General features: G+C 38.2%; 1 protein-coding gene across 1 annotated transcript in view; it reads right to left on the reverse strand.

Annotated features, from left to right (window-relative positions):
• The window catches only part of taf1b (TATA box binding protein (Tbp)-associated factor, RNA polymerase I, B), a 64,599-nt gene that overhangs the window by 5,819 nt on the left and 44,363 nt on the right, over nucleotides 1-14,417 (reverse strand). Inside the window, exons 9-14 of the mRNA XM_052025012.1 lie at nucleotides 14,018-14,165; nucleotides 11,092-11,269; nucleotides 10,954-11,000; nucleotides 8,167-8,257; nucleotides 4,777-4,847; nucleotides 1,179-1,401 (exon numbers count right to left, since the gene is read on the reverse strand). Of these exons, the coding sequence (XP_051880972.1) occupies nucleotides 1,179-1,401; nucleotides 4,777-4,847; nucleotides 8,167-8,257; nucleotides 10,954-11,000; nucleotides 11,092-11,269; nucleotides 14,018-14,165 (758 nt within the window). The remainder of the gene's footprint in view (nucleotides 1-1,178; nucleotides 1,402-4,776; nucleotides 4,848-8,166; nucleotides 8,258-10,953; nucleotides 11,001-11,091; nucleotides 11,270-14,017; nucleotides 14,166-14,417) is intronic.

The following is a 14,417-nucleotide window of genomic DNA, read 5'->3' on the forward strand; positions in this document are numbered from 1 at the left end:
ATAATTGCAATAGGATGTCTGTACCCTTATACTCAAATCCTCTTGTAATAAAGGTCAACATACTGTTTGCCCTCCTAATTTCTTGCTGTACCTGCACATTACCTTTCAGTGTTTGTGTGTGAGGATACTCAGGTCCTCCTGAACACCAGCACATTTCAATCCCTCAACATTTAAAAAAAAATTAACTATTTCCACCCCCCCCCCAAAGTGAATGACCATACACTTTTTCACCTTTTATTCCACCTGCCAAGTCCTCACCTATTCATTTAGCATGCCCACATATGCCTTTGAAGCCTCTCCACATTCTCCTCACAACTCATAATGCAATCCAACTTCGTATCTCAACAAGTCTTGATATATTACAGCTTGTCCCCTCATCGAAATCATGAATATTGGATCAACAAACAATCTGCCGGAGGAACTCAGTGGGTGTCTCCCCAAACATTAGACTGTGAACAGCTAGGATGCCAGCATCGATTCCCACAACACCTCCCCGGTCATGGCCTCCCAGCTAAAGCAAAACATCTGTTAATAAATCCTCAATCCACTGCTGTACATTATCCTCAATCCCATTTAGTCTAATTTTGTTTAATAATCTGTTGTTTGGTACCCAACAAAGGCCTTCTGAAAATCCAAATACACCACGACTACTGGTTCTTCCTATTGTATTTTGTTCATTATACCCTTAGTCTACTCTAAGAGATTCGTCAAATACAATTTCTCTTTTACAAGTCAATGTTCATTCTGCCCAATCTTATCATTAATTTCTAGGTGTCCTGAACTTCATTAATAATGGATTTGAGCATTTTCCAAACTACTAATGCCAGACTAACTGGTCATTTGCTGCCTTCCAAACTGTGGGAATCATTCTATATCTATGAAATTAAGGGATACTGGCATTAAACAGGAAAGCAGAGTTAAAGCCAGCATCGGTCAGGATTCTAGCGAATTGCAGAGCAGACCAGAGGGACAATAGGGACCTGATCCTGCTGCTTGTTGTATTCTTATTTATAAAAATTGTGTAAAATTATATTTAACCACTCTTACAGATACGCCTGACACTAAATTGAATGTGACCTTATTAATAATTCTGATATTTAATTGCAAAGTCAAATTCAAGAACTGATGATTATAAATTTTCAAATGATTGCATTGTTTTTAGAATAAAATTAACATACTTCTCATTGCAGATCTTCAGACAACAGAGCCAGTAGCGATCGTTGACATTTACGATCCTTTCACTTTTTTCATTATCGTATCCTTTGAGATTGTCTCCATGAAAGCAAGGTCTCTCCGGGTTGCCTTCATTCCAACTGAACCGGAAACTGGAAGGTTCTCTCTTTTCCAATGCTGGCTGGGAACCAAGTCTAACAAATTGTTTCATAAGGCTGTGGATAATACCTAAAATTAAAGAATTGCCAAATTTAAAACTGGAAGGTAACAAGACTCCAGTTTCTTTTACAAGCACCAACTTCTCAATACTAGCTAACTTTGAGATTATGTGGTCAGTTTTCTGTTCAACAAGGTGCAGGATATCAATAGTTTTTTCTGCCACCTCGCATCAGTTACCAATGCACCCCAGTGATCAGCTCCCTCCAATGGCTGGTGAAGAATTATATGACATGACAAGTCTGAGCTAAATAGAAGAAAATTGCTCACTAGTTCATTCAGAGTTCAGCCAGAACCTCAACTGGGCCATGAAAGTTAGCTACAGCTCCCTGCCCTTTCAAGCGGGAGTTTGTTTGGAGCGACGAGAGGAGCAAAGTCTCTGAGGTGGTGGAGAAATCATCTAGTATGTTCTTTCTTGATTTTGGTTTTGCTAACAAACCATTGGTAGCCCATGGATGTCGGCTGACGCTATCAGGTTCAGCGACAGAACCTTGGAGCCTTCCTTAGTGTACTATTACACCAATGCTCACTACTCAGGCTCAGTCATCTGCCAAGATATCAAGTAGCTGCCAGTACTTGCTAAGTAAAATTTAAAGAGTCAGTGGCTCCTTCATGAACGAGTTGAAAAAAATGTGATATTTAAGAGGCATTTAGACAGGCAGAGAACGGAGGGATATGGATCAGATGCAGGCAGATGGGATTAGTTTCATTTGACATCATGGTTGGCACAGACATCATAGGCCAAAGGACCTGTTCCTGTGCTGTTCCATGTTCACCCTCAATTTAGTTCCAACCTAAAATACCTCCAGCAAGATGTATTCACTAATAAAACAAAATGTAGGTTTCCACTTTCCCAAATCAGCCACCTCTGTGGCGCTGAAAGTGCTAATTTCTGGTAGGTTGTCAGTTCTGTGTTAAAGATCTCTCTCTGTAGTATTTTGATCAGAACTAATGCATCTGGCTAAGAGCAAACCATATATTTCAGTGATCTACCACTCATTTGGTGATCCAAGCAATCTTCAGGTTTTGACAAAATTCCATGTGTTCCCGTCTTTTCATAATTGCTTTAATCAGATGATTTTAATTATAATCTGACACCAATTGTTAATAAATTAATTGGCATCTCATGTCCAAGATTTGAAATATCACTGCAGAGTCCATTTCTGATCAAACCTTTTACTTGAATCTACAACTTTGATTTTCTCAATTCTTCCTCATTATCTTCGTCCCAAAATAATATCAATGAATAATACAGGCTACTTACTTAATGATAGTCTTCCAACAGCAACCCACTAGTAACCTTTTCTGATAGTTGTTTTGCCTCACATTCATTTCCAGCTAATGAAAATGATAAAAAGGCTGCAAATGCTGTAAATCAGAAATATAACCAGAAAATGCAGGAAACATTCAGCAGGCTAGGTAGTGTCTGTGGAAAGTAAAAACAGTAATTTTTTTTTAAAGTTATAAACCTTTCATACAAGTGGCTTATTGAACGTTTCTGGCATTTTCTGCTTCTATTTCCTTTCCAGCTAAATTCATTTTTGCAGCTCGATAATTCTCTGGGCAGGTCCCGGCAGATCGGAAGACCGTTAATGTCACGCCACTGCTTAAAAAAAGGATATAGGCAAAAAGCAGGTAACTATAGACCAGTTAGCTTAACGTCTGTAGTCGGGAAAATGCTTGAAGCCATCAGTAAGGAAGAAATAGTGAGACATCTGGATAGAAGTGGTTCCATCAGGCAGACACAGCATAGATTCAGGAAGGGCAGGTCCTGTTTGACAAACGTACTGAGGATATAATGAGCGCAGTGGACGGAGAGGAACAGGTGGATGTTGTATACTTGTATTTCAAGAAGGCGTTCGATAAGGTGCTGCATAAAAGACACATCCATAAGGATGCATGGAGTTGGGAGTAATGTATTAGCATGGATAAAGAATTGGTTAACCAATAGAAGGCAGAGAGTTAGGATAAATGGATGTTTCTCTGGTTGGCAATCAATGGTGAGCGATGTGCCATGGGGTCAGTGGTGGGCCCACAACTGTTCACGATATACATTAACAATTTGGAAGAGGGGACCGAGTGTAGTGTATCCAAGTTTGCTGATGACACTAAATTGAGTGGAAAAGCAAATTATGCAAGAGGATGCAGAGAGTCTGCAGAGAGATATAGATAGGTTAAGTTGAGTGGGCAAGGGTCTGGCAGATGGAGTACAATGTTGGTAATGCAAGGAAAAATAGAAGATCAGATTATTATGTAAATGGTGAAAGACTGCAGCATTCTGTTGTGCAGAGGGACTTGGGAGTGCTTGTGCATGAATCGCAAAAGGTTGGTTTGCAGGTTGCAACAGGTTATCAAGGCGGCAAATGGAACATTGGCCTTCATTGCTAGAGGGATTGAAGTTAAGAGCAGGGAGGTTATGCTGCAAATGTACAAGGTACTGGTGAGGCCACACTGACTACTGCATGCAGATCTGATCTCCTTACTTGAGAAAAGATATACTGGCTTTGGAGGCAGTGCAGAGGAGGTTCACCAGGTTGATTTTGGAGATGAGGGGTTAGCCTGTGAGGAGAGGGACCAGCTGGAATTCAGAAGAATGGAGAGGGGATCTTATAGAAACATAAAATTATGAAAGGGATAAACAAGATAGAGGCAGGAAAGTCATTTCCACTGGTAGGTGAGACTAGAACAAGGGGACATAGCCTCAAGATTTGGGGGAGTAGATTTAAGACTGAGATGAGGAGAAACTGCTTTTCCCAGAGAGTAGTGAATCTGTGGAATTCTCTGCTTAGGGAAGCAGTGAAGGCTACCTCGTTAAATATATTTAAGACACAGTTAGATTTTTGCACAGTAGGGGAATTAAGAATTATGGGGAAAAGGCAAGTAGGTGGATCCGAGTCCACGGCCAGATCAGCCATAATTTTATTGAATGGTGGAGCAGGCTCGATGGGCCAGATAGCCTACTCCTGCTCCTGGTTCTTATGTTCTCATGTAATTGGTCATTGGTTAACACTAATAATTGGGAGAGCATCAAAATCACCATTAAGCAAAACCAATAGCCTATTTCAAGAATCAGAAATCTAGAATAACTTCTACGGATCACAACATTTTATATGTGAGCTCCAACCACTGAGCACAAATAGGCAATACCCACTCTTGGAAAGTTGGAACGGGTATAGAGTCACTTCCTCCAGGTGCACAGGACCTGACTTTGCTTGTATCCTTAGAAGCCAACATAGATAAAATTTTACAATTTTCCTCAACTGAATTGTTTAGACAATGCTCATGCATATTGATATAATTTAGAAATATTTGAAAACTGAAAAATTTACACCAAAAACAAAAAACATCGATGACCAGTAGTAATACTAAGAAGATAAAAGCACCTACGTTTCCTTTTGTAGACTACTGCCTGGTCTTTTACAGAAAAGAAGAGTGGTTTTTCACATTTCCACAGGTACCTGTGAAATATAATGCACATCTTAGCACTGTTTTTAGACATATGTTGCAATATCTTAATCCAAGTTTTCTTCACCAATGTGAAATGAAGGCACTCAAATGCACACCATCACAAGGAAGACAAATACTACTACAATGACTCAGAATTACAGTTAGATAAATCTTTCCAATTTGTCTTTGCTGAAATCAATGCACAACTCAATTGCTGGGCAAAGCTAGGATACTGGCCCAGAAATTCATTCAAACAGTATTTTTTTTTGAAAAGATGCATTATGCAAATTAAGTATGAAAGTCAAACCACTCAATAGTCAGCGCATTCAAGGAGGATGAGAGTCTTGTGTCTGTGCACGTGACACGCCTGTGCAAAGTGGTCACCCCGCTTTGATGCTGATGTTTGAGGTTGCTGCTACAAAGCTGACGTGTACACACGTAGGCAAAAGTATAGTCTGAAGAAGGAAAATCTTAACAAAAGCACGAAGGTCTGCTGGAATATTACTTAAAAGCTAGATTCTCTACCCAACCTATTATAGGGAGTTCGCCATAGAGGAGAACAAGGATTCTTCTTTAATGGACCACATGCCCTGAAAAATTGCAGTTAAGACTTTGTACTTTTGCAATGGGAGGTGGAGGACTGACCTTTCCAATTCTTACACTGGACGTTCAATGTGTTGCCATAATGTCTGATTGTGCAGTGGGGTGCTTGCTTCCATGCCTGCCTGCTCCAGGGTCAAGTCATTTGATTCCACCTCATTTCTTGCAAAGGTGACCCCATTGTGGTGGAAGATCATGCAGATAAGTTAGCAATTCCTAGAAATTATATGTGCTTACTGTGCACTACGACATCGATGGGCTGGAAATTGTAGCACTTATGTGCACAAATGTGCATGCAAAAAAATACCCCCATCTCAACATCATACACCTCTTCCCCAAAAGAACCTGGTACATAATGGCATTTTTCTTGCATTTGATGATTTTCTACTTGAAATGCTGACTGATATTGCTCAATCCCTTTTGCAAATCATTATACAGTCAAAATCTTTTCCAAGGGCCAACTCAAGGACTTAATAAAGGCTGCAAATTCAATAGTTAATGGGACATACAGGTGTTTCAGTGGTAGCACGTATGACCCTAGAATGGTATGTAGTCTCCCTGGTGCCATGGTCAAGTATGTCATGGAACAGTTGCAGAACATCTTGCAGCTGGAGTGTAAACAGTCACAGGTTATGGTCCATATCATAACAGCAACATGGGTAGAAAGTGAGGTGAGGTCCTTCAGGCAGAGTTTAGGGAGCTAGGAAAGATTTTTAAATCAAACAGGATTTCAAAGGTGATTGCTGGGTTACTATCAGCGGATATTCGTGAGTACAGAAATAGGAAGATAAAACAAGTGAATGTATAACTGGAGAAATAGTACAGGAGGGAAGGCTTTAAATTCTAGACAAATTGGGACTGTTTCTGGGCTTGATGGGTTGGATTTTTAACAGGAATGCAACCAATATCTTCAAGGGCAAGATGGGTTTAAGCTAGTTTGGCAGTGGGGTGGGAAACAGAGGGTTTAATCAGAAAGCAGAAAAGCTAAGTTGGAAACAGAAGGCTGGGTTCAAGTGAAGGCAAAGAAAGAAGAAAAGGGAATAATGAAAGGGAATAAAGGGGTAACAATATCCAGAGTACATCAGGAAGGGGCAAAAAGTATAAGCTCAAGAGTACAGCTCTAATAAGAGGGCAAGAAAAAAAAGCCTCAATTTCTAAACTTGGCAGTATTGTAAGTGTGAAGAGGATAGTGAAAGATTGCAGCAGGGTATAAACAGGCCAATGGAATTTGCAGAAGTGTGGAAATATGAAGTTTAATGCAAAACAATGCAAGGAGTTGCATTTTTGGTAGGAAGCAAGAGAAGAGGCATTAGAGAATAAAGGATACTGTTCTAAAGGATTGTAGGAGCAAATGGACCTGGGGGCAGGGGTTGGTGGGTATGTGTGTACACATATCATTGAAAGTGACAGAGTAGCTTGAAAGACACACACAGTTCTAAAGGTACATATATCAAAAGGCACAGAATACAAAAGCTAAAAGCCAGAAAGTTTTGCACTGGTCCAGAATCAACTGGACATGCTGTTCACAATAGGATGCAAAGGGGGGGGGGGGGTCCAGGAAAGATTTATGAGAATGGTTCCTGGAATGAGGGACTACAATTAAAAAAGGGATAGATTAGAGAGGCTGGACTTTTCTTTGAAGAGAATGCAAAGGGAGATTTGATAGAAGTATTTAAAATGATGAGGGTCTGGTCAGAGTTGATAGTGGAGGCCAGTTTCCCTTGGTGGATAGGTCAAGGACTAGACATGACCAGCATGAAGTAAAGGGGAAGTGTCTGCTGTCACATTAGATTGGTTTGAAAAGATTACACCTTGAAGAATTATAGGTAATAAGAGTATAAATTTTATGCAGTGTGTGGTTGGAATCTGGAAAGCACTGCCTCTGAACGGTTGAGCCAGGTTCTGCTGTAGCCTTCAAGGAAGCACTTGGATATGGTGCACATTGGCTGCACCATATCCTATACTACTTCTGTGACTAGAACTCAAAAGTATTCATTTGACTGTAAAATGTTTCATGTGGTCACATCAGATAGATATTAATTCAAGTTTATTTTGATGATAACAGGGATGGAATCACTTTAAATGTTCAAGGCTGTTTGCAGAATGATTGCATCCTCCTGATCCCTCCGATTAGATCCTTAGCAGAGGTAGGTAGGTAACTGGGTGAAGAACCATGAAAGAATAGGGCAAGGAATCTTCAGGCATTCTGAAATAACTTTTTGTTTAAAAATTGGGGGAAAGAATACAATTTTCTAAGAACAAATTTCTGTAAATGATTATAAACTTGAGATAACTGAATAATTCAACAGATCAAAAATAAAATCTCTGCAGATTTCTTGGCTTATGCCCTCTTCCAAGTCTATGCCCCAGCTCTAGTGTACTTTACACTCGGCATGTGTTTACAGAACTTTGTTTACTATACCCTACATGTGGAACTCTTTCCTCCCAATCTATTTAAACAACGATAGTCACATCCATCCAACGCTGGTTGATCACACTCTCATCCTTCTCAAAGCATCTGTATAGAGATTTTCAGTTTTAATCAGAAATTTACATTTTTGGTTCATCTTTGGTCAAATCTTTCATATGGTTACAAACTTTTAATCTAGACATTTATAGAAACAGATCAAAAATTAGGCCACCATAAATGGATTTTTTTAAAAAATCTGAATTTTCTCATAAGTGAACTGCTTGGTAATGTTTCTATAAAAGCAATAATGGATTGTGTACCTGGCTGCCTGCTCTTCCACTTCCTTTTCACTTTCATCCAAACAGCTTTTCATTACCTTGTACCATTTTCTGAACTGAAAGTGTTTAATACCTAACAAGAATGCAAGTCATGAAAGGAAAAAAAAGTTGTAATGAAGATCTATCAGGATTGACTATTTTCAACATTCTGATTTTATTTTAAAGTCACAAAGTTAAATCACCTATTTAAAATACTTATTTTTTGCTTAATTATGGTGTAATTTAAAAGAAAAATGTATTTGAAGCAGATTGGCACATTCACAGAGGGCATTTTTTTTTCATCCTAATGTGTACCAGCTTATTATGAACATTTGTATTTTGAAGGCAGAAGCCCCCTAATTTATTTCTGAACTGGTGGATCAGGATTATCACTTCACTTGCAGATGCATGTTAATACATAACCATGCCATAGAGCTCAGTCCATACACTAAAGCTTTTGGGAGCTGACAAATCAAATAAAAGTAAACATTTTATAATTAAGTGATTCACTGCACTTTTCTCAATAGTATTTGTTAAGAAATAAAGGCACTATTAATTTCTTTTTTGAAATGGAAGCATAATTGCATTAAAAAGGTCTAGGTGATAAGGTCACAAGGATTCTCCCAGACCACCGCAGTTCAGGTGACCACAAGAATTACAATCATTCACACAACTGAACTGATTCCAAGCTCACACTTAATGCAAATACACAGCTGCATTTTCCTACTGAGGCACATACTGTATCCTTCTTCATAACAAATTCTTAGCTGCAGCAGATATCACAAATATAGGAAGCTGGGAGAGATCTTGGAGGCTCATTCAGCACAGTGTCTTTCATATATCAACTCACCCACTAACCATGGAGATAGTGGTTCCAATTAGTAATATTGCTAATATACAGGGACCTTTTAATATTTTACACCCAGCCACCAAGCCCAACTCATCTTAAGATGAGACATATTGACTTAAGTGCTTGGTCACATATAAATGAGAGAGGGGACAAGAAACATGTCTATTCTCTGCTAACATTATTAGTAAAATTGTTCAATGCATAAAATTTATATATGAATAGTCTTTTTCCAAAAGTTAAATTAACAGAAAGCTGTAAATTTAGAACTAATAAAGGAAAATCACCACAGATTAGTTGGATTAATCAAATATGACTCTATCCTAAGTTTTATTTTGAAGAGATAGGCGAGGACAATGTAATTGTTATATGGGCTTTCAAAAGCATTCAAAATGTGATTCGATGTCTAAAATAAGAACCATGGGTTAATACCAAAATGGGTACAAAACTGATTAAAGGACAGGAGTGAAGAATTATGATGAATGGCTGTTTACCCAGACTGGAGGAAGGCCTCCCAAAGTTCAGTATCAGGACTGCATTTTTTTTTGTGTGTATACATTAACATCTTTAGCTTAGGGGTAAAGTTACAATGCCAAAACTGCAGATGACAAAACAACAGTGCAGTGAATAAAGTATATAACTGTAATGGCACAAGAGACTTCCATTCATCCCATTAAGTCCATGCCAACTCCTTGGAGAGCAACTCTCATTCTCCTGCTCTTCCCTCCACATCTCTGCAAATGATTTTCCCTCAAGTACCTACCCACTTTCCCTTTTGAAGGCATCAAATGATTTTGTTTTACCACCACCATTACAGGCAGAGAGTTCCAAATCCTAACTACTCACTTCCCCATTGCATCTTTTGCCCAAAAAATTTAAGTGTGTCCCCAATTCCTGATCCATTCACTAATATGAATGGCTTCTATTTATCCTCTTGAAGCCAGTTAATATCTTGTTCACCTCTATTATTCTCCCCTTAACCTTCTTTGCTCCAAGAAGAATCCCAATTTCTCCAGTCTAACCTCACAGCTGAAATCCTCATTCCTGGAACTATTTTAGGGAATCTTTTTCTGTATCCTCTCCATGACCTTCTGAAGTATCTAAGTGTGGCACTCAAAATTGGAATAATAGACCAGTTGTGACCTAACCAATGTCTTGTACAGATTCAACACAACTTCCTTGCTTTTGTGCTCTATGCCCCTTTTTATGGACCCCAGGATCAAATACACTTCACTAACTACACTCTCATCATGCCCTTCCACTTTCAATGATTTACGTACATATACACACCCTGGTGCCTCTGTTCCTGTACCATGTGGAAGATGGTAATAGATTTCAAGAACACACAGCAAATAAAATTGGAACTTAAAAAATGCAGGAGTGCAAATAAAAAAATTTTTTAGAACATTTCAGCAATACAGTTACATGGATTCAGAAGCTCAGGTTGTCCTTCCAGCAGAGGAGGCTAAGAAATTTATTTAGGATGACGTTGAGAACAGAGTCAATTCACTGAGACCATACAGAAGCCTAGCATAAAGGGCAGGTGTCCACCATATCACAAACTACCCATCAGGCAATTCTTGCCTCATCTGTAGCAGAGACTGCAGTTCCCGTATGGACCTCATTGGTCACACCAGATGCTAAGGAACCAGAATGGAAGCAAGTCATCCTTTACCACGAAGGACCACCTACCAAGACAAAGTCTTTGAGAATTGGATAAATACAGAGCAAAAAGAACACAGATAGAATATGACGAGTGGAAGAAAAATGGCTTGCTCTGTGAAAGGGCCAATCTATATTTGATGACTTCTTGATCTTCCTCTATACTGTACAATTCAATGACCAGAATATAAAACCAAAAAGAAATGTATGGTATGTCACTCCTGATTGCCATAATACTGGAATGTAGATTCACATATCTTACAACAAATAGCATGAAATACCTTCACAGTTTTGCTTGTTTATCTCATCTGCTCTGTTAGATAGCAACCTGTTAAATGGTACAAAATTAAAAAACAATTTTTAAAAATCAGACTGTTGCAACTTCTGCAATACTTTACAATATACATCAAGTGACTTACCATTCATGCTTGTCATCAAGCATAAACAGGAGTTTCAGAGTAATCACAATCACTGCTACAGCCTGAACTTCATAATTGATGGTCTTTGCCCCTCTAGACAATGGGTGAAAGGTCAGATAATCCACATTGCCAATGCCCATTTTCTTCACCAATCTTTGTGTCCAAATATGCATGCTCTCTGGTTTGAGATCACCAATTAAAAAAAAAGAAAAAGTTACTTTAACCACAAAGTATTTCTTAAAGCTTTATAGGAAATTGTCCATATTTTCCTTAAGCCTAGTAAAAAGCAGTTTGGGTTCCAATGCAAACACCACCACCTCACTCATTACTCATCCCAGTTTAGTTGAATGTTTATAAACAAACATTACATCTTAGCAAGATTTATTTTCATCTTTAGGATAATATATTGCCAGAGCAGCTAGATTAATTAACAATCTGTGATAGTCAACCTTCTAGTATAAATGACTGTGAACAATAGAGAAAAACAACTAATGGTTGGTGCCAACTAGTCTTTACACTTCTAACTGAAGGTAAAATAGTTTGCTGGAGTAGGCAGGACTCACTGCAAAGTTGGATTAATATCATGTTGGTGACTGTTCTTGTAGTAATAATTTTGATCATCCAATGCTGTGAAAGACTAAGATTTAGTCCCTTACATAATGATCACCCTGTGGGATGTTTTATTATGTATATAATGCACTATGCAATATACTCCTGTAAGTGTTTGGCTGCTTATACAGACCTTAAATCAATAACATTTAGGATTTATTGGTATAACTATTAATCCATTTGCACTGTTGAAATTACTTCCATTTTATACACAGCTTCAAGTAACAACATTTTGTATTTTCAAAAGATTGGCTTTCACATCATTTGTAAAGTAATAGACATATACAAATGGAAATTAATACAGGGCCAAGTTCAGAGTTTTAACATTATTTAAAACCTTTACCTCAACTACTTATCTGTTCAATACCCAAGTAGCAAATGACCTGAATTTTATAGATTTATTGACAATGAAATTATCAATGTCTACTGTCACTTCACCACAAAATGGCAGCAATATCTGGAGCGTGCAGATTCACAGTTAAACATGGAAACTGAGAAGCTGCTCCTACACAAGCAGCACCGTCTTGCAGCCTTCTCCAGTTTATCAAGAAAAATTGGTGACCAGGGAAGAAATGAATGGGTTTAAGAGAAAATCATGCTATCACTTACCCTGAACGAGTTAGCTTCATTATACAAAGTGAGTTTTTGAAATAGCATGGTCATAATTTTTGCTTGACAAACTCTCAACCTCCATATTACCAAATTTGTTTGCTTGCGGATTGTAAGTCAGTTGAATAAACTTTAACTTTAAAACTAATAAAAAAAATACTCCATGTTTGTGATGTTTCAGTATCAACCTTGATCTTATGTGAAGGCACCATTTTTATTAAATGCTCCGTAAAATGATTAAAACATTTAAAAATTTCACTTCTTACTTATTGGTGTGTTGGTAAGAAATTTTCAATATGGTTGGCTGCATGGTCTAATATACACCACTATTGGTGGACAATTGAACTGGTGCCTGACAGCAACTGACATCAGAAAGAGGAAGTTAATGTCACAGGGGCAGCTAGATCTTAAATGAGCAGCTTTAAGGTCAATGGCAGATGTTGTTGCTTTCCCAACAAATGCAAAATCCAAGTCAGAATATTGAGAAGGTAATTCAATAACCGAATGTTTTACTTTTTGTTTAAAATATACTACTGCACCCACTTTGAGACCGAAGCTGCAGGGATTCAGATTCTTTAAAGATTTGTAAAAAGACAAAAATTGGTAAAGTTTAACACAGTTGTTGTTTAACAGCTCTTAAACCTGCCAGCTAAAGAGCTACATCCCAAACGGCAATCTCCCTGGAAAGAGCAAACAACCATTGTAAATCCATTATTTTGCAGAATATTGTACATATTTATTCCAAAAAAAAACACAAGTGTTTAGGCAGGGCTTTTAACCCATGATGTCCCTGTCAGCTGAAAATGAGCCACCCAGTCTAATCCCCTTTAGCATTTTGTCCATCATGGCCCTTCAAGTATAAATCAACGTACATTTTACACGCAATGAGGGTTTTACTCCCTCTACAATATTTTCAGGCCGAGAGTTCTGGACGATCTCTGGGTGAAAAACAGTTTTCTCATCACTTCAAGTACCTCCCCTTGCTAACACCAATTCATCTTCAAATAGCTGTATCTAGTTCAAGTCACTAAATAATTTCCCAGCCTTGTAAAAGTGCCTTACCCTACTGTAAAATATTTACATTTATTCTACCTTTACCTTCTCCATAACCATGTTAAACCAAACTAAAATTATGACTATCGTACTTGTATTCCTTTCACTGCCCTGCTTTACTCCCTAGAAATAAATCCAACACTCCCCAACCCCAAATGTAATATCAAATAACCCAAATGTAATATCAAGTACATTGTGTACTTGATACTTAATAGACAAAAAAGTGCAATTTAGAAATTCTGCAGCCTTGTATGATTACATCCTCATTAATGTTAATAGTAATTGAAATACTTCACTTTTGTTGACTTGTTGGTTTGCATGTCAGAAATGTGCCTATAAATTTGTTCTTCTATCTACTTCAGACCGTTTGCAAGTCTAGAGTATATTTCCAAGGTTTCTTTCTTTATTGTTCTTTAGTTCAAACCATAAAGCATCACTTGACGATCCTTCCAACACATCTTGCTTCCCCTTTTATTCCTCTCCCTATCTCATCTAAAAACCCTGAGAACACACATATTAATTTGCATTCCTGTTCCAGCCCCCCCACCCCCAGCATGTTTCAGCTAAAATATGCTTCCAATTTAGATAAGGCAGAAGTAGCAACAGTCACTGATGTTCTTAGCTGTATTTTTTTTTAGTACTTGTAATAGTTTACCTGGCAAATTAGCTTCCAACAAATACTTGATACAGAGTAAATTTGGATGCAAGAAACATTTTTCAGTTATTTCAGGAAAACGAGGCATATCCAGAAACTCAGCAAGTTGGTGCATTTTCCTTTGGATTTCATCATAGGATGGAATAGACTGCAACAAAAGTCAACACAAAAGGATCTTAAATTAGCATAACAGCAACATTGAAAAGCACCAAAGCTCCATAGAGAGGTGTAATGAACAATAAGACTAGGGCAGTACAGTAGCATAGTGGTTAACGTAATGCATTATAGCGCCAGCGACCTGGGGGTTCAATTCCGGCCACTGTCTGTAAGGGGTTTGTACGTTCTCCCCGTGTCTGTGTGGGTTTCCTCCAGGTGCTCTGGTTTCCTCCCACATCCCAAA

Source organism: Pristis pectinata, chromosome 10, assembly GCF_009764475.1.
Source record: "Pristis pectinata isolate sPriPec2 chromosome 10, sPriPec2.1.pri, whole genome shotgun sequence".
NCBI classification, from domain to species: domain Eukaryota; kingdom Metazoa; phylum Chordata; class Chondrichthyes; order Rhinopristiformes; family Pristidae; genus Pristis; species Pristis pectinata.